The sequence below is a fragment of the Anas acuta genome, chromosome 4 (genome assembly GCF_963932015.1).
Source record: "Anas acuta chromosome 4, bAnaAcu1.1, whole genome shotgun sequence".
In the NCBI taxonomy this organism is placed as follows: domain Eukaryota; kingdom Metazoa; phylum Chordata; class Aves; order Anseriformes; family Anatidae; genus Anas; species Anas acuta.
In genome coordinates, this window is record NC_088982.1 from 39,585,456 (window position 1) to 39,602,324 (window position 16,869).

Here is a 16,869-nt window from a genome sequence, read left to right on the forward strand (position 1 = left end):
AGGGCCGGGCGGTGGGAGCTGCCCGCAGCCCTGCCTCCGGGGCAGCCAACCGGGGCAGGAGGCTGAGCACACCCCCGGGCAAAGTCCAAGCCCGGCTCTGGCCACTGGAGGAAGGTGCCAGAAGGAGGTCGGCATGTGGTGGGGTGGTGTCTTGGGGCACTGAGGGATGGGTTTGGCCATCCCACCTGGGGGTGGTGGCTCATGGTGACCTCATGGTGGCTCATGGTGGCCAGGGGAGGGTCAGGCTGGAAATGAGGGGACATTTCTCCTCAGAGAGTGGACAGGTTGCCCAGGGAGGTGGTGGCGTCACCGTCCCTGGGGGTGTTCAAGGAGGGGTTGGACGTGGTGCTTGGGGACACGGCTCAGTGGGTGGCAGTGGTGTTTGGTGGCTGGAACTGGCGATTTGGGGACCATTTCCGACCCCACAGCCCTCAGGGCTATCATGGCGCCCTCACGGCTGCGTGGGCGCGTTAGCGAGGGGCGGCGCCGCGCACCGCCCCGCCTGCCTGCCCCTGCCTTATACGGCGGCGCCGCGAGCCTGAGCTCCCCCCGTGACGCGCGTGGCAGCGCCCCGCCCCGCCGACGTCAGCGCTGGGGCTCTCCGCCGAGCCCTGGGCCGGGCGCTACCACTCTGCGGGCCGGGGGGGGGAGGAAGGACGGGTGCCGGTGCCGGTGCCATGTACCAGGGCCCCGCGCGCTGCCTGTGCCCGCTGCTGCGCCGCGCCGCCACCGCCAGCACCGCGCCGCCACCGCCCCGCGCAGGTGGCACCGGGGAGGGGGGCAGCGGGGCGGGCACCGCGACCTTGCGGGGGGCCCGGCGGGCGCCTCACGGCTTCTCCTCCTCCTTAGGGTGCCCCATGGGGGGCGGCGGCAGCCGGCTGTACGGCGCGCTGGCACAGACGCTGAGCAGCAGCACCGGCAGCAGCGGCACCGGCAGCAGCGCCGCAGCCGCAGCAGCGCCCCGGGAGCGCCGCGGGCAGCCCGAGGCGGAGCCGGAGCCCCTGGAGGCGCGGGAGCTGCTGGCCCAGTGCCGCCTGGTGCTGCGCCGCCGCCCGCCGCGCTGCCGCCGCCGCTTCGTGGACCTGCGGCAGGGAGCGGCCGGCGGCCCCCGCCCCATCCGCGTGATGCAGTGGAACATCCTCGCACAAGGTAAGCGGCACAAATTCACCCCCCCCCCCACCCCGGCCGGGCACCCCCTCAGCCCCCCTGCTAACCCCTGCCCACCCCCGCCCCTACTTGCAGCCCTCGGGGAAGGCAAGGACAACTTCGTGCAGTGCCCCATGGAGGCCCTGAAGTGGGAGGAGAGGAAGTGCCTCATCCTGGAGGAGATCCTGGCCTACCAGCCCGACATCCTCTGCCTGCAGGAGGTCGACCACTACTTCGACACCTTCCAGCCGCTGCTCAGCCGCCTGGGCTACCAGGGCACCTTCTTCCCCAAGCCGTGGTCGCCGTGCCTGGACGTGGAGCGGAACAACGGGCCCGACGGCTGCGCCCTCTTCTTCCTCAAGGACCGCTTCGAGCTGATCAACAGCGCCAACATCCGCCTCACCGCCATGAAGCTGAAGACCAACCAGGTGGCCATCGCCCAGACGCTGAAGTGCCACGAGACCGGCCGGCTCTTCTGCATCGCCGTCACACACCTGAAGGCCCGCACGGGCTGGGAGAGGTTCCGCTCGGCGCAGGGCTGCGACCTGCTGCAGAACCTGAAGAGCATCACCCAGGGGGCAAAGATCCCGCTGATCGTCTGCGGGGACTTCAACGCGGAGCCGACCGAGGAGGTCTACAGGGAGTTTTCCAACTCCAGCCTCAACTTGAACAGCGCGTACAAGCTGCTGAGCCCCGACGGGCAGTCGGAGCCGCCGTACACCACCTGGAAGATCCGGCCCTCGGGAGAGTGCCGGCACACACTGGATTATATCTGGTATTCCCAGCACGCCTTGAACGTAAACTCAGCCCTGGGCTTGCTGACTGAAGAGCAAATTGGGCCCAACAGGCTGCCCTCGTTCAATTATCCTTCAGATCACATGTCCCTGGTGTGTGACTTTAGTTTTAACCAAGACCCTGACAGACTCCTATAACTTGTTGGAATGCCACCCGGTATTGCAGTGTCTTAATTCACTACTGTTTTATTTTACTGAGACCTTTCGAAGCTGTTAAAGATGAGGAAGTACTGTTGACTAAACATTCTCTCAGGCACTTGTTTGGAGTTACGCTTGCCCTTCAGAGCTCGTTCATCTGTAGCCTCTGAGGGAGGAAGAGAGGAGTCGGTGTTCTCGAGGTGGTGGTGGTCTTGCCGTATTAGGGTGTGAAAACTGGAAGGGAAACAAGTTTTATCCTTTCACTAACCCCTGTGTCTAAGGATGTAATCCTCTAATGAATGCGGAGGCCTGAGTATTTAAATTAAAGCACTTGTGTTTGTAAAACAACTTGCCCTGGCAGCATGCTAATTTTGTTTATGTTAGGCTTGTGCCAGTACCAAAGGGAACAAGGCTCGACTTCTCAGTCAGATTCTCCGACCTCTCTCTGTTGCAGTACAAAGGAAGGTTAATGCAGTTCAGACATGAACAAATCTGAGAGCCTATTAGTGTAGTCTGCTAATTTTTACATGACTTAAGATAAAGATTGTATTCAAAGTGAATAGACAGCACAGTGTAAGGGAGGCCCCCTCGGGCAGGAGCAAGTGAGGAGGCAGAGGCTCACTGCTGGGTGTCACACAGTGATAGCCTCGCCTGCCCAAACGAGCACGCGTGTGTCCCTGACACACAGGGCCTGTAGCTAAACACAGTAACTGGCACCTTTGTCCCTTTGGTACTTCCCTCCAGAGGGCATGCCTAACCACAGAGTATTTTCTCATCTGCTTCAAGCATTACTTTTCTAAATGGTTTAAAGTTGTCTCGTTAACTTTGCAGTTTCAGTAAAGGGCCAATCTCTCTGTTGAAAGACTTCTTTTATTTATCTTCAGAATCTAAAGCTACACTGGAATCTTATTAGGAGATAAAACCTATTTATTGAGGAAATTTGGTGATCCTGTACCTGACCTGAAATCATACAGCGGCAGCCTTCAGGAGCACGCACAGATCCTTTCTGTGGCCCAGTGCCCAGGCCATGACAGAGGTGGGGTTGTGTGGTAACTCTTGTGCGTGGCGTGGTGCTCAGTGGTATGATGTGGGTATTGCGTAGATGGATTGCAAATATGCCTCTGTGCCAGAAAAGGGCAGAAAAGGTAGAAGAGAGACCAATAGCTGGAGTTGGGCTGACGTTTAGATAGCTTGGAGAGACGAGGCAGAGCAAATAAAACGGTACTTCCATGTAAAGTAAAGACTTAAATGTTCTGGGTGTTTGTTAATAAAATTCCATGGAAAAAAAGTAATGTCTCTACTGCCATCTTTTTTCACTTCCCTATCATAAATGGGTGATCTCAACTGGTGACTTTCCTAGCTTCAAATTAGTAGCAATGCCACAGTTTCCAGACCTACTTCCCTAACCCTGCGGTCCTAATCTTACAAATTGCCTCAACTGCTCTGACTTCATGGCAAGTGGTGTTTCTCAAGCTCACATTCCCAAACTTCACAGCAAGCCTGGAGGGAAAGGTGTTACCTGTACAAAAGTTAAGCTGATTTCTCCTCGAGCTAATGATGAAGTCTAGACCTTACATTACTGCAAGTATTCCTCTTCCAACAGTTGTCTGCAGCCACAACCCCTGCCAGCACCCATCCAGAGCTGCACAGCAGGGTGCAAGGATTCCTCCCTGAGGGCACTGCCAAGCACAGCACAGCTGACTCCTCGCACCAGGCAGCTCTGTTTGTCATTTAACTTTTAAAACATCACCTGAAGAGCAAGAAAAGACAGGTGACTGCTTTCCACAACCCATAAGTTACTATATTTGTGTTCCATACTAATCTGAAAAATATAAAAACACCCCACTTAGGCAAACTCCTCAAGTGCTGTGCTGCACAGCTGTAGCACAGGGGCTATGCTGCTAACCCTGGGCAGGATGAGGGCCATGACTGCAGATTCATGACTGCAGATTTTGTTGAACACTGTTAAGGGGTTGCTCTGGGGGAGATCATGGACCAGAGGTTCAGATTCCAGTGTTAGCAACCAGATTATGCAGCGCCAACTTTCAAAAACAAACCCAACAAAAAAGCCCCTAATTTCTATTTTTCCTTTGTGTACCAGCCCAAGCCAAGCTGCAGCACCGACACCGCTCCCATCGCCACTCCCAGAGGGGGATAGAGGTATTTGGGTGGTTCTTACACCATTTTACTGAGACCCTGCTTTTAAACAGGAATTGTGTGGGGACAAACAGCGTGATTTCTAGGATGACTGCAGAGCCTTTCTGAAGTAAAACAGGCTGGGACTCTTATTTCACCCCAGATGCTCGACATTAAGTGTCCCTGCTTCATGTCCTTACAGGGCAATTTTGAAGGGATACGGGGAGGGGGGATGTGAAAATCACACCTCCCTGCTAGAACACAGCAGTGGACGCTTTCCGATACATTTTAAGGAAAGGCAGACAAGACTCAGAAATTAACTGGTGATTTCCCCGTCAGTTTCAGCCTTTTTCCAGTACTTGCTATAAAATATGCTCTTGCAAATGGACTGTTTTGGAAAGCTTAAGTGAAATATTGCCCTTGCTTTTGTTTTACTCACCAAGAGGCAGGCCTGCAGCAGTGCAATGCTTTTGCCTGCTATAAATATCAGTACAGTAAATATTTTTCACAGGAAGGAGGAGAAAGGGTTTTAATTATTTTTTTTCTTGTGCAGCAGTATGACTCTTACAATAAAAATTTCTTCAAAGCCCTTCTTGTAGCTGCCTGCCTTATAAGCACACCAAGGCTAGAAGTCTCAACAGATCCCTTGCTCTAATCTTGAATAGAAGCTGCATTGGCTTTAGCAGTGGTGATTTTTCCCCTGCCCTCAAGCTAGCCGAGGGAAGCAGTGACCCACTTCGTTAATTTGCTGAAAGGCAGAAGCTGCTGCAAGCTTATTAAAAAGCTAGCTGCCTTGGATAACAATTAGATCAGAAGTAGATACTGTCACTTGCACCTTTCCCATTTAATAAGCTTAATACCTACTATTTGATGGCTCTACAAGGCAGAAATTGAATTTAGCTTGTTCTGGCTGTGAGCACCTTCCTACACAACCGAGATCCCCACTGCATGTGTCACGGTACGAGCTGAGGCTTCAGGCACCCTGCCACTTCCCCACCAACTACCTGACCACCTCTGGCTCACTGATCCATGATCAGCTCAGACATAATTCTCCAAAGTCCAAAAATTGATTAAATCAATTAGCGGAGGACCCCTAAGCCTTCCCCAGCAGCATGCTGTACTCAGCTCGCTGGAGTTGTGCCAAGGCACAGAACCCTTCACTGAAGCACTCAACCTGAGATGCCAGCAGAAGTTTTTGCCAAAAAAAAAAGAATTTTGGTTACAGGTTGGAACCTTGCTCTTCTGCAGCTCAGCTGTAGAAATCCTCAGGGAGAGGCTGAATGCCTCCTGTAAGCACGTCTCATTACCAAGATGACACAATTCTGGAGAATAACTCATCTCAGATTAATTTAGAGGAGCCACACGCACACAGACAAGCAATGCTTGCCTGCACCTAGGCAAACACATTGAAATCCCTGCCTGTGAAAGGCTGTCTGTATTTAGATCTAACAGCTAAATATTAAAAAAGAGAGAGGGGTACAGAGGCATACAGTTAACAAAAAGGGGCTCTGCTGTCTGAAGCCTGGCTGAGCACCCCTTCCTTCTCAGTTACAACACATCTTCCTACAGATCCAGACTCCCACAGCACCTAACACATCTGATAAACATCCCCGGGCAGCTGGTACACAGTGTGCTGCTCACTGCGTGGCCAGGGGAGAGAGCCAAAGCACCGCCACCAGGCACAGCAGGGGCAGTAGCTGCAGCACGTTGGGGCACGGCTGCGGGCAAGCAGCAGGGAGCTGCTCCTCCATTCCTTTCATTCCTGCCATTACACCACAAAGTCCTGGATCTAACTTAAGAGAAGGAGGTCGTCAGCTGGAAATCCTTTCCAGGAAGGCACTTTGGCCCCAGCTGACCTCCAGCGCATCTAAATTAGGTGTGGGAAAGGTCTTAACTACAAATACTCCGGCGATATACATTTCATGCGGTGAGATACTGCGTCTTTTACACAAGATCAAATAACAGCCGTTTAAAAAAGTGTTTCTTACAGAAAAGACAAACGTGGGTTTAAAAATACTATTGATTTTCTCCGTGTTGTCATCTAGATCCTATCTGTTCTACCTCCACAGTATGCCTGATTGCCTGCCTGCCTCTCTTTGTACAGCTCCATCTCCCTTTGTCCAGAAGAGTTGCCTCACAAACTTCCCAATGAGCCTACCCATTGCCCAGCTTCCTTCTGCTTCCCTTTCCAACCTACCTCTTCCTTGGCAGCACAAATCCTCTTCCTTCTTGTACACTTCCTCCTGTGACAGTCTTTGTCCTCTACTCCCAGGCTCGGAAACACAGTTCATCTTTAACCTCTGCTTCTTTGGATTAACTGCTGGTGGAAGGGATTGCTGCCACCTACACCAAACTCATTTTCCTGCTTCAGGTTGTTCATTCATTTGTTCTTAAACTCTGCTTCCCTAGAGTACAAAAAAAATCCTTTCTCCATAGGCTTCTAAGTTTCCCACAGGCTGGTTTGGCTGTATGGAGCTATCCCCACATTTCATTCCAAGGGAAGAATGGGGCTTACTGCTAGGACTCTGCAGGTAACTCCTTCTTCTGCATTAAAAGCTAACATGAAAAAATGAACTCTAGTGCAACTATTTAACACTGGCCTCCTTTATCACTACTCAACACCTCAGTTCTGTATTTCTGTTAAAACTGCTCCTCCAGGCATGAAGTACCTACATGGTCACTTAGCCTTTTATGACTTTGAGATGACCCACGTCCCTGCTGCAAAGGCTTTCCAGAGCATCTCGCTAGGAACTTGGGGTTCCTCTGGGCACCTGGGTACCCACAAGGTGAAGCGACGCTTCTGTGTTGTTTGCTGTCATACCCCCACGTGGATCCTCATGAAAACAGGGCAAGCTGCCATGCACCTATTTTAAGGAACGCTCTTGCGCATGGGCTGTAACTACCGAGTAATTCACGAACTGCGTGTTCTCACCCGAACCTACCCTGCAGTGATGTATCTTGATACTCACAGCCTAAGTGCAACTATAAATGTAAACCCTATTTAGATCATTACTTCATTCAGAGAGGAAAAAAAATATTATCTAAAATCATTTACGTGTGCAGAAGCTGAAATATTTACAGTTGGAGATGTCAAAGATAACTGCATCAAAAGAAGCAGCAGTGCAACTTCCTATTTCTCTTTCCTTACAGTTTCTACCTACCGCTACTTTCTACTCGCCTCAGTGAGATCAGAGAGATGAGCACACTCGAGTAGCTGGGTCTGCTCACTTCCACCTTGACTTTGCAGTGCAGCCTTAGGAAATTAAGGTGTAGCTGTAGGAATATTAAGTAGTTCACAGAGCTCTCGAAGTTATTGATTCTCAGAGTCATTTAAGCAAACCCTGTTTTCTTTGCATTAAAGCAACTGAGAGTGCACATAAAGTTACCACCTGTCAGCTGGAGGGCAGGAACTTCTAAAGCTACTGAAGTAGAAACTGCAAGTACTCATGTGATTAGCTACAACGCAAGAGCACTGAGTATGCTCACCCACCTAAAAAAGCACAGGAGAACTAGACCCCTGTCAGAAGTTACCTCACCAACTACTGCAAGCTTCTCAGATACTTCCGTGAAAAATATTTCAGTGTACTGTGTGGGAGAGCTGCTCAGCCATTCAGCGTATAGGAGTATTGGGGGGGTTCCAAATTTCCACGCTATGTCAGCTATCTTAGGCTGAATGCCTAGAAGATTTCAAATAAGCAGAAAAGAAGGTTAAGAGATGAAACCAAAATATTAAAAATAAAAAGCAGACCAAACAATTAAATTTCATTTCTATATTTCATTAAAACCTACTTGAATACACTTTGAAACAAGAGTACAACAAAATAGAATATACTTCAAATGTTGAATATACAAACTATTATAGTTCATTCTGAACACTGGTACTTCCCTCTTTAACTAAAAAAAAATTTACAGGTTTAGAACTACCTGACAAAAGCTCATGCTGGGTGTGACCTTTCAAGTGACAGAGTAGAGCTGAAACTGAAATGTATGCACAGATGTCAAGGCTAAGTGAGAGACACAGGCATATTACAGCAAAAGGCCAAAAGCCTGCTGCCATTTTGTCCACAATTAAGAAATTTAGACAGACTTTAACTACCATACAAAATATGTTACATGTAATTCTATAACAATACTGTGCTAGGTACAAGATTCTTTAAAAATTTGTTTTTAATAAAAAAGCTTTACACAAACAAGCCATTAGCTTATTTCAAGAAAGATAACTGAAAATCAGTCTAAGGCTTTCGTTTTAAATCTGCTTAAGCTATGATACAAAAATCCCTCTAGGTTTCTGTCTTCTTTTAGAAGCTCTTAAATCTCCTCTTATATTTCACATTCTACAATACCTAGTAGCAGAATTTTTCACATAGCACCAGTTGAGTACTGTGGGCACACAGTAGTGATTGCTGGTTTGCATATAAAACGCACCGAATTTGCCATTTTTAACAATGAGACTTTCCTCTCCCCCTGAAAGCTAAAGACCAAGGCAAACCTCTCACACAGCTCTTTTTTAGTGTTCCAGCTCTTAGTGTAACTTGATAACGTAGTGAACTGTTTGGTCCCTTTTCAGTCTCTCTATCATTCCTTCTCCATAGGTTCAGCCGTTTCCCAACTGGAAGAGGCAGTTTCTGTCAGCATAGCAATGTGGTTCAATTCCCACTGAAACACGGGAAAATATAATTTTTTTTTCCAGTAAGTCTTCAACATACGCGTGTTTATATAACAGTTCCAAACTTTCCGTTTCAACTTGGTGATCGCGTCCACTTCCCTCCCCCAATTATGTCAGTATAACCAAACGAGTAACAGTCTAGAAGTCCACGCAGCCTGTTCTTCATTTCTCGCACGTCATGATTCCTTCTGTTTTCACTGCTACAGGAAGGGCAATAGCTGAGGGCGTACTAACTACTACTACGTGGGTTACAGTCTTGCTTCCGTCTGCCGGCTTCTCTTCTTGTACAAGCTGCAGCGTTTTCACTTCCCGTTCCTGTTTTATAGCTGCTGTGTCTGATTTAACTTCTGGATTTTTTATAACCGCGCTAATGACCCTGGGAGGAGTCTGGCTGGATGCCTGCTGAGCAGGCACCGATAGTCTCATTACTGGTGTCCCGTGAGCTATAGACACTGGGGTTAGTGCTCTCACAGCCAGCGGGGTTCCAACGATGTTAATACTTCCCGACCCTGTCAGGCCCGTTTTCGTTTGTAACTGACACTGTGTGAGTTGCGTGGCGGGGATTGTAATGATTTTGGCAGGCTGCATTGTGATTTTGTCTCCGTTTTCAGCAGAGGTTGGCATCACAGTAGGGATTGTCTGGATTACTACCTTTGGAGTTGTCGCTGTTGTTGGACTCGTGTTGGTTATTAGCGGCGACCCTGCGTTTACTGACTGTACTGCCACAGTTGAAATTTTCTGTCCCAGAGAGGTCATTACAACAGGCACTTGCATTGCCACTCGTACAGTCCTGCAAAATAAAGACATATGTTTAAGTCAAAACACTGGGTAATACTAGTAAAGCTGAAAACGGAGATACACAAATCCAGAATGTGAAGGTTTTTAATAGGTTCTTAAAACCTTTTGTGCATCCATCATGTTTGGAAATTTAGCAGCATTTATCTCTCTCTTCACTTCCTCCTACATCATTTTAAAATATGCCTGAGGGCAAGCACGTTGACAGTCAGCTCTGATCTCAACTTTCACAGTATTTACCATATTCCATTGCTGCTTGCAAATCAGAAAACAATTCCAGCATTTATAGTGTAAAAACAAAACCTAAAAGACAGTTTCCCAGCCAAAAGACTCCCTGCCGTTAGCAAATGACAAGCCCAAGCCATGGCAATACAAACCTGGGAGCTGTTGTTGCTGGGACAGTAGTAGTGGTAGTTGAGGGATGAGATGATGATGTATCATGCACTGGTGAGGCAATATTCACGACTCTGGTGACTGCTTTTTCTGTTCTGGTACAGGTTAACTGAGACGAATTTTTTCCTCCACGTGCAGACGTTGCTGCTTTTAAAAGGTTTTCCGCAGATAAAGACACTCTCTCCAATGACTTTTCATCTGTAGGCATTGACAAATCTTCATTGCAGGATTCATTTTTGTCATCATCTATGACAACTATGTTTTTTGGCATCTCCTTAAACTGATAAACAAGCCTCTGTCCCTCAACTTTTGCCAAGATTCCTCTTTGATAGTAGTATCTGCAAGAAAAGTACAATTTAGTAGTAGTACCATGGCAAATTTTAAAGAAAAGCTCATTCTGTGCTAACAGGAAAACATTCACAGCAATACCTAACACGTGAGAAGGTACAGAAAGAAGCTGGCAGACAATACTGACATAATAGCTAGATCCTCCAGATAAAAAAAAAAAAAAAAGAAAAAAAATGAAAAATGACCTTTTACACATGAACTTCAGAGTTTAAATTGCAAGTTAACTGGTAACAAAACGCAGTAAGATCTGCAAGACTGCTGCTTTTTACACAGACAAGTCAGCAAGTGGACAAAAATCTTAAACTTTTCAGAATTTGCACTATTGCTACGGGCAAAATTATAGTAGCAAAGCTAAGCATATAGAATATTTTACCTCAAAGCTCTCCCCATAGTCTCATAGTTCATGTCAGGTTTGTTTTTGTGTTTTCCCCATAGTTTGGAGACGGCTTTGGAGTCCACAAGTTTAAAGATCCCCTTCTCTCGCTGAGTCCACTTAATGTACCGAGGACAAGTATTTTTGTCCTGGAGAAGGTCCAGGAGAAACTCCCATAAGTATGTTGTATTACCTATAATCAGAAAATATATGAATATGAGAAACCCGCTTTTAAAGACAACAGAAAGTTCTCCATATATAGGTAACTCTGAATGGCCTGAACTGCAAGCGAATGCTACGCAGAGAATAGTGCAACCTGCAAGAGTTCATTCAGTCTGTTTAGTAAAGCTTCCATAAATATTTACATTCTGAAAGGAGCTAATCCAAGTGAGCTGCTATATAAGCACAGGAACCTCTTCAATTCAGCACACATTCTCAGTTCCTGAGGAGAAAAAAAAGCATGAGAGTGCTCCAAGTCATTAGAACCTACAGCTGCTCAGCAGAGAGGAAGAGAGCTCGTAATTTTCTTGTATTTTCTTAAGCAGGGAATGGAAATACCAGTGCATTTTACGATGCTGAAGGATGGACAAGAAGATATAAATAAATTTTTAAAGGCATACAAACTTCAATAATAAACCATCTCAAACTGCAATAGGGCCATAACCTCCTGCCCAGGATCTTCCTGCTTTCTTGTGCAGGACTTCAGCACCAAAGGAGCTCTCACACCTGTTGCTGACAGCCCCACATCCTGACCCAAATCTACCCCGCAGAGTGACCAGTGCCCTGCTAGGTGCAAAGCCCATCCCACTACTCCCCACAAGTATTCACATGGATGAAATGCCATGGACCTTTCTGTAATTTGGGGGGTACAGAAGGAAGTCAGCCTACAAAAGATGAAACAAACAGACTTCTGAAGTATTATAGGGCTGTACAATTTTCACTGGAGAAGCCCCAAAATGGGGTTCAGGATGATGACTATCAGAATGGCATAAAACATAATATGGGGGTTGTCTGGACACTGACTATACCAGTTACACCTAGGAAAAGGGGTAGGAAAAACAAAGAAATACCACAGATCACATTCCTATTTGGAGAAGACTGCTGAAACAATCCAGGAAGGAAAAACCAAGACAGAGCTACAAGAACAACCACCTCAGAATGGTAATCCCAATTCTCTCCATCATGCTTCCAAACCCCAGCAGGTGCCACAGGCCAAAAATAAACACATTATAAAGTATTTTTGTGTGTGTGTGCAAAAGGTCATTAATACCTGAAATTTAGTAGCCCAGCATAGCATTTGTTATGCCGTGCTGAAGACAACTAAATATGCACTAAGATGGGTTAAGGACCACTGTTGCAGACTCCAGGTCATTAGCTGTCTTTGAAAAACCTCAAAGGAGAAGAAACTATAATTTCCATCTTCTGGATAACCACCTCAGAGACAGACCATAAATGTACTTCATTAAGTTCTCCAATAAACAACAAGTACTGAGTCAAGAGCTATCAAAATTCAGCTTCTGCTGTCAATTTCAGAGAAATCTGAATAGGATCTATATGAGAAAAAGAAATCAAGAAGAAAACTCCAGAATCCTGGAAACATCCCAGATAAACTTAATGCTCTATTTTAGGTACAGGAAGGATAATTTTGACAAACTGCATATAACAAATGACCAGTAAGCTCTCACACCAGGAAGACTTTTACTAGTGAAAACATAGTAACTTGCAGCATATTCCTTGGAATTAATCCTTTATTCTTCCCCTTTTAGCTCCTCAGAAACAGAATTCCTGGGTTCACCAAAAAACCCTGTAGAGGTCTGCAACAGATTCTTTGCAGAAACAAAAGTGGGCTACAGCATTTAGAAGCAAACATGAACTTCAAGAGAAATCATTCCCTGAAGTGCCTAATTTTTCTGCTGGAACAGTGCTGCTGACTCAACAGTTTTTTTCTTTTCCCTCCTACTTGTTACTGACCTAAGTAATTTCTTTCCACAGGAAGGCTGTGGGATAGTTATACTACCCAGAAGCACTCTGCTACGCCAGTAAGTTCCAGCAATACCACAGGCATCCTGCTCTGCCAACTGTAGCTGCAATGCATTTAACACAAAAGCTAATTTTAGAAACGTTTAATACAATTTTGAACCATTTTTTAAGCCCATTTTCCCTAGAACGATTACTTCCCTAATACTAGGAATCCAAGCCTACAGACCCCTGAGGAACACGAAGACATGGCTGTAGAACATATAATCTGAGTAAGTTTACATCTGGGTCACTCTTAAGCATCTGGAAGCCCAGCCTAGTAGAAGTGAACGCGTACTGCACGTGGCCAGGGAGAGAGAAGTCTCCTGTTAAGAGCACGCAGTTCTCAGTTCCACTCCTAGGAGGTCCCCAGCTCACCAATACTAGGAGCAGGCACTGAGCCAGACACGACTGTTACCTGTCTGCCTTAGCTTCGTATAGAGCAGATTTTGCACAATGAAAGACATTTTTGTGGCTGGCTGATCATTACAACTGCCAGCTATTTAAGAACGTCAGCCGTGGTCTCAAAATAGAAGGATTAATAGCCAGAAAGTATGCGACTAACACAAGGCATCGTGTGCAGCAGCAAACTCTCACATTCGTACCAGCATCTATGACGGGAGGCTCCAGGCCCGTTTTGCTTCCTCCAACGGAAGGAAAAATCTCCTGCAGCTTTATGCTAGCTACTACACTTAAAGAGTATTTAAGCAAAGGAAAAAACAAAGTAAGAAAAGAGAAATTAGACCTAAACTGCCAATCCTGTAAGTGAGGACTAATAATAATACTTTTATGCCACTGAATAAATAGTCTTCAGTTCCTCCTGTATAATAAAGTGAAGGGGGCAATTAAATCATATTTACAGCTGCTTCACTTTGCACCAGAGAGCATCAGGAACGCATGCAGGAACGTGTGCCTACAGACAACGAGAGATCCCCTTTCCAACTGTGCACAACCAGCTGTCCTCCTCCTCCTCAACTTAACTCTGTTGACAGTAATCAGCGCTAGGAATAATTCCTGGCTTTCCTAAAACATGCTACATGTAAAATAGCCTACATTTGCAAGTCATTTTTTTGAAATAAATAGTAAAAAAAAAAAAAGTAACAAATTATTTTGCAGGACATCAAGTTATCCTACATTAAGAAAGCAAGTGTATTTTATGCCAGCTCTAGAGTAAAATGAGAATGGAATAAGAACAACATATATTACAATGGTCCACAGAAATTTATCAAAACATAGTCACATCTCCCACTTCATGAAACAGAACAGCTAGAGAAAGAAATCACTGGTAGAGACAAAGACTGGACTGGACAGAAACACAGGCCTCCTTTCTCAAAGTAATTTGTGCAGCAAACTAGGAACCAAGCAGTTCACAAGTACTCCTCAAATAATAGAAAGTTCTAATAGCAAAATCAGAATTACAAAGAAAGCTTTAAGAATATTAAAATATATATATATTAAAATAAAAATCGAAGTATGTACTTTTAGGCACAACAAAGGTAAGGATCTGTGCCCTTCATCCAGGTCCGCTGCTACAGCCAAGACCAAAGCCAACAACAGTGGGCAATGCAGGGAAGTTGAACTACTTTCTGTACTGGTTTTCATGAGCTAGCATCCATTCTTCCTTAGCCTGCTCACAGGCATGACAACTCAGAAGCTGTACACAGATAAGGAATTAGGTGAACAGCAGAGACCGTGCTCTCAAAGAAATCTCTATCTATATCCATCTATATATCTCCCATACTGACAGCTGCGCAGTCCTTCAGCTAGCACACTGCTTCTGAAAACCACCAAAATCCATTTGCTGCAGCAAAATCTCAAAGCAGCGTTTAGTGGGAACTAGATCCATCTTCTACAGCTATAGCCAGGGTAAGAGCTGATGCACTGTACTGCAACTGAGAGGTAACCTGTCAGCAGGTGCACCGGCCTGTCTGACCGCTGGGCGAAGAGCCGGGGCTTACACACCACAAAAGGACTGCTGGTCATGAAAAACATTAAAAACACGTGTCCCTTCTGCAGTAAACCCCTCACTCAAGCAGCAGAGAAACATAGCATCATTTGTTTTTCCCTTTAAGCCAATCCGAATCTATTAGTCAAGCAACATATTCCCAGCTGAAGTTTGTGAATCAATTAAGAACACATTTCCAACCCTCAGCATTACAAAGGCCCATTAGCTGCTTCTGCTGGAGAACAAGCCTTTCAGTGGCAGCTTAACAAATTACGTGCCTAGCAACAAGACAACGCAAACCACAAAAGACAGCACGAGGCAATAAACGCAAAGCAAATGAAAATTCACAAAGCCTATTAACTGCACAGTGTACTAAGGGCTTTTAGGAAACAGTTGCGCACAGCCTTGTGCTACATCTTGTACAAACAACTTCAGAGACATCAAATGAAGTTAAAACTCTAACGAAGTCAGCGCAAACTCAGTCAGCGAACTTTTCAAGATCTCTGCTTTCCCTGTGACATTCAATACTTATAAACTTGATGATCTTAAAGACTTAATAAATGGAAAACTATACCTTTGCCTTCTCTAGGCTTCTTCTTGATACCTAGATCTGGAGAGCCATCTGAAATAGCCGACTGTTGGGTCTTCGGTTTACGGCCAGCTGCACACAAGACACAGAAAAAAAAAGATTGATCATATGCAGAATAAAACTATTTTGTAGTCTGACTCTGCTAAAAAAGCAGTTTGTGCATTTTTTATGCTATTTCCTTGCTACAGGTATGTACACATTTACATTCTTAGATTGCTAGTACTGCACATCCAATTTAATACAGTGTTTGCTTGCTTATTTCATAGGCAGCTTTAACTCAATTTCAGCTGCTGTAATGGCAGATGAGGTACGCACCAAACATATGAAGTAAATCTTCAATGTATTGCATGTTTTTAGTCCAGCATCTGCTTTTCTCTGAAACCTATTATTCCTCCTTCCTTCTGCTTTGTTTCTGAGGCTCTAGTGCGTGTGCTGACCAGAGCGTCTTTTTTCCTAAGAAATTTGTACAGCTGAAACCAGAAGCACTTCCTTCCACTTTGCATCTCTCCGTTAAAAGCTACAGACGAGCTTTTGCTTGGCGTGGGAGTTGTGCCGCGCAGGATTCGCATCCAGCAGAGCATTAAGGCAGCGACAGCCCCCACGGCAGCCTCCCTGGTGCCAGGAGCTCTGGGCAGTGCTGGAGGCAGCTCTGGAGGCTTACCTGCATTTGTGCGAGGCTGCCCCAGCACTCAGCAGGCTGGCAGGGCTCCCACACGCTGCCTCCTGCCCTCCGCACACCGCTCCGAGGCGGCTTAGCAGGGGACTCCTCAGCAGGCGGCAGGCTTAGAGCTGCCTGCGTTCCCTGTGCCAGGGAAATCCTCTCCCAGTGAGGCCTGCAGCTTCTTCATCTTTTTAAACTCCGGTGACCTTTTCACTCGAGGTAAACAGGCCCATGCAGGGAAGAGGATCCTACCTCAGGGCAGCAGACTGTAAACAGTGCAAGCTTCTGCCTTCAGTTCAAGGGAAGCAGCAGCGATTAACTCTCCTCCCTCGGGCACACGAGCATTAACTTTTGCTGATCAACAATATTCCTCACTAAACACTGACTTCAACGGGAATTAATTATGAAGACATAAGTTATAGCTCTGTAACCACGGCTGAATGACCTTACACATGTAACAGCTGGGATTTAGACCACTTAATAGGAAGAGATACTTACGAAATGCTGTTCAGAAAGTTTCTGAACTTTCTGAGCAGAGCCCTGTAACTTCATCTGCTCAGTAATGACCATTCAAACAGACAATGGAAAATAAACAAGTGGTTTAAATCCAATGTACAGCTACAAAAAAGCAGTAATCATTTTCTTGCTTATGTCATTTACTGTTGTCTGCTACGCGCATGTGTTTTCACCAGATCTCAGACTTGCAGATCTCAGGTTTATACCACTTTATCATGACATGGCTTTCTTTTTTTCCTGAACTAGAAGCAAATCTTAGCACGTCTGTGTCTGGAAGCCCTAATTAAAAAAAAAAAAAAAAGCATTCCTGTGGCTAAGTGAATTATACTGGTGCCTGTAAGAAAACTGCTAGT

General features: G+C 46.2%; 2 protein-coding genes across 7 annotated transcripts in view; one reads left to right on the forward strand and one right to left on the reverse strand.

Moving 5' to 3' along the window:
• The first annotated feature begins 546 nt into the window (after positions 1-546).
• Positions 547-2,426, forward strand: NOCT (nocturnin). 2 transcript variants are annotated; one of them, XM_068680753.1, is made up of 3 exons: positions 547-762; positions 850-1,149; positions 1,243-2,426. In XM_068680753.1, exons 1-3 carry the CDS (start codon positions 678-680, stop codon positions 2,076-2,078), a joined length of 1,221 nt encoding a protein of 406 aa, XP_068536854.1. In that variant the 5' UTR covers positions 547-677; the 3' UTR covers positions 2,079-2,426. The 2 variants fall into 2 exon arrangements, with proteins under 2 accessions (XP_068536854.1, XP_068536853.1); XM_068680752.1 differs by having other exon boundaries at positions 547-1,149.
• Positions 2,427-7,969: 5,543 nt separating this feature from the next.
• ELF2 (E74 like ETS transcription factor 2) overlaps positions 7,970-16,869 on the reverse strand; it is a 32,018-nt gene continuing 23,118 nt past the window's right edge. For all 5 annotated transcript variants that reach the window (XM_068680754.1, XM_068680755.1, XM_068680758.1 and 2 more), the window contains 4 exons: positions 15,325-15,411; positions 10,790-10,982; positions 10,053-10,406; positions 7,970-9,670 (listed from right to left, as the gene is read on the reverse strand). In XM_068680754.1, coding sequence (XP_068536855.1) covers positions 9,043-9,670; positions 10,053-10,406; positions 10,790-10,982; positions 15,325-15,411 — 1,262 coding nt within the window. In that variant the 3' untranslated portion in view covers positions 7,970-9,042. The remainder of the gene's footprint in view (positions 9,671-10,052; positions 10,407-10,789; positions 10,983-15,324; positions 15,412-16,869) is intronic.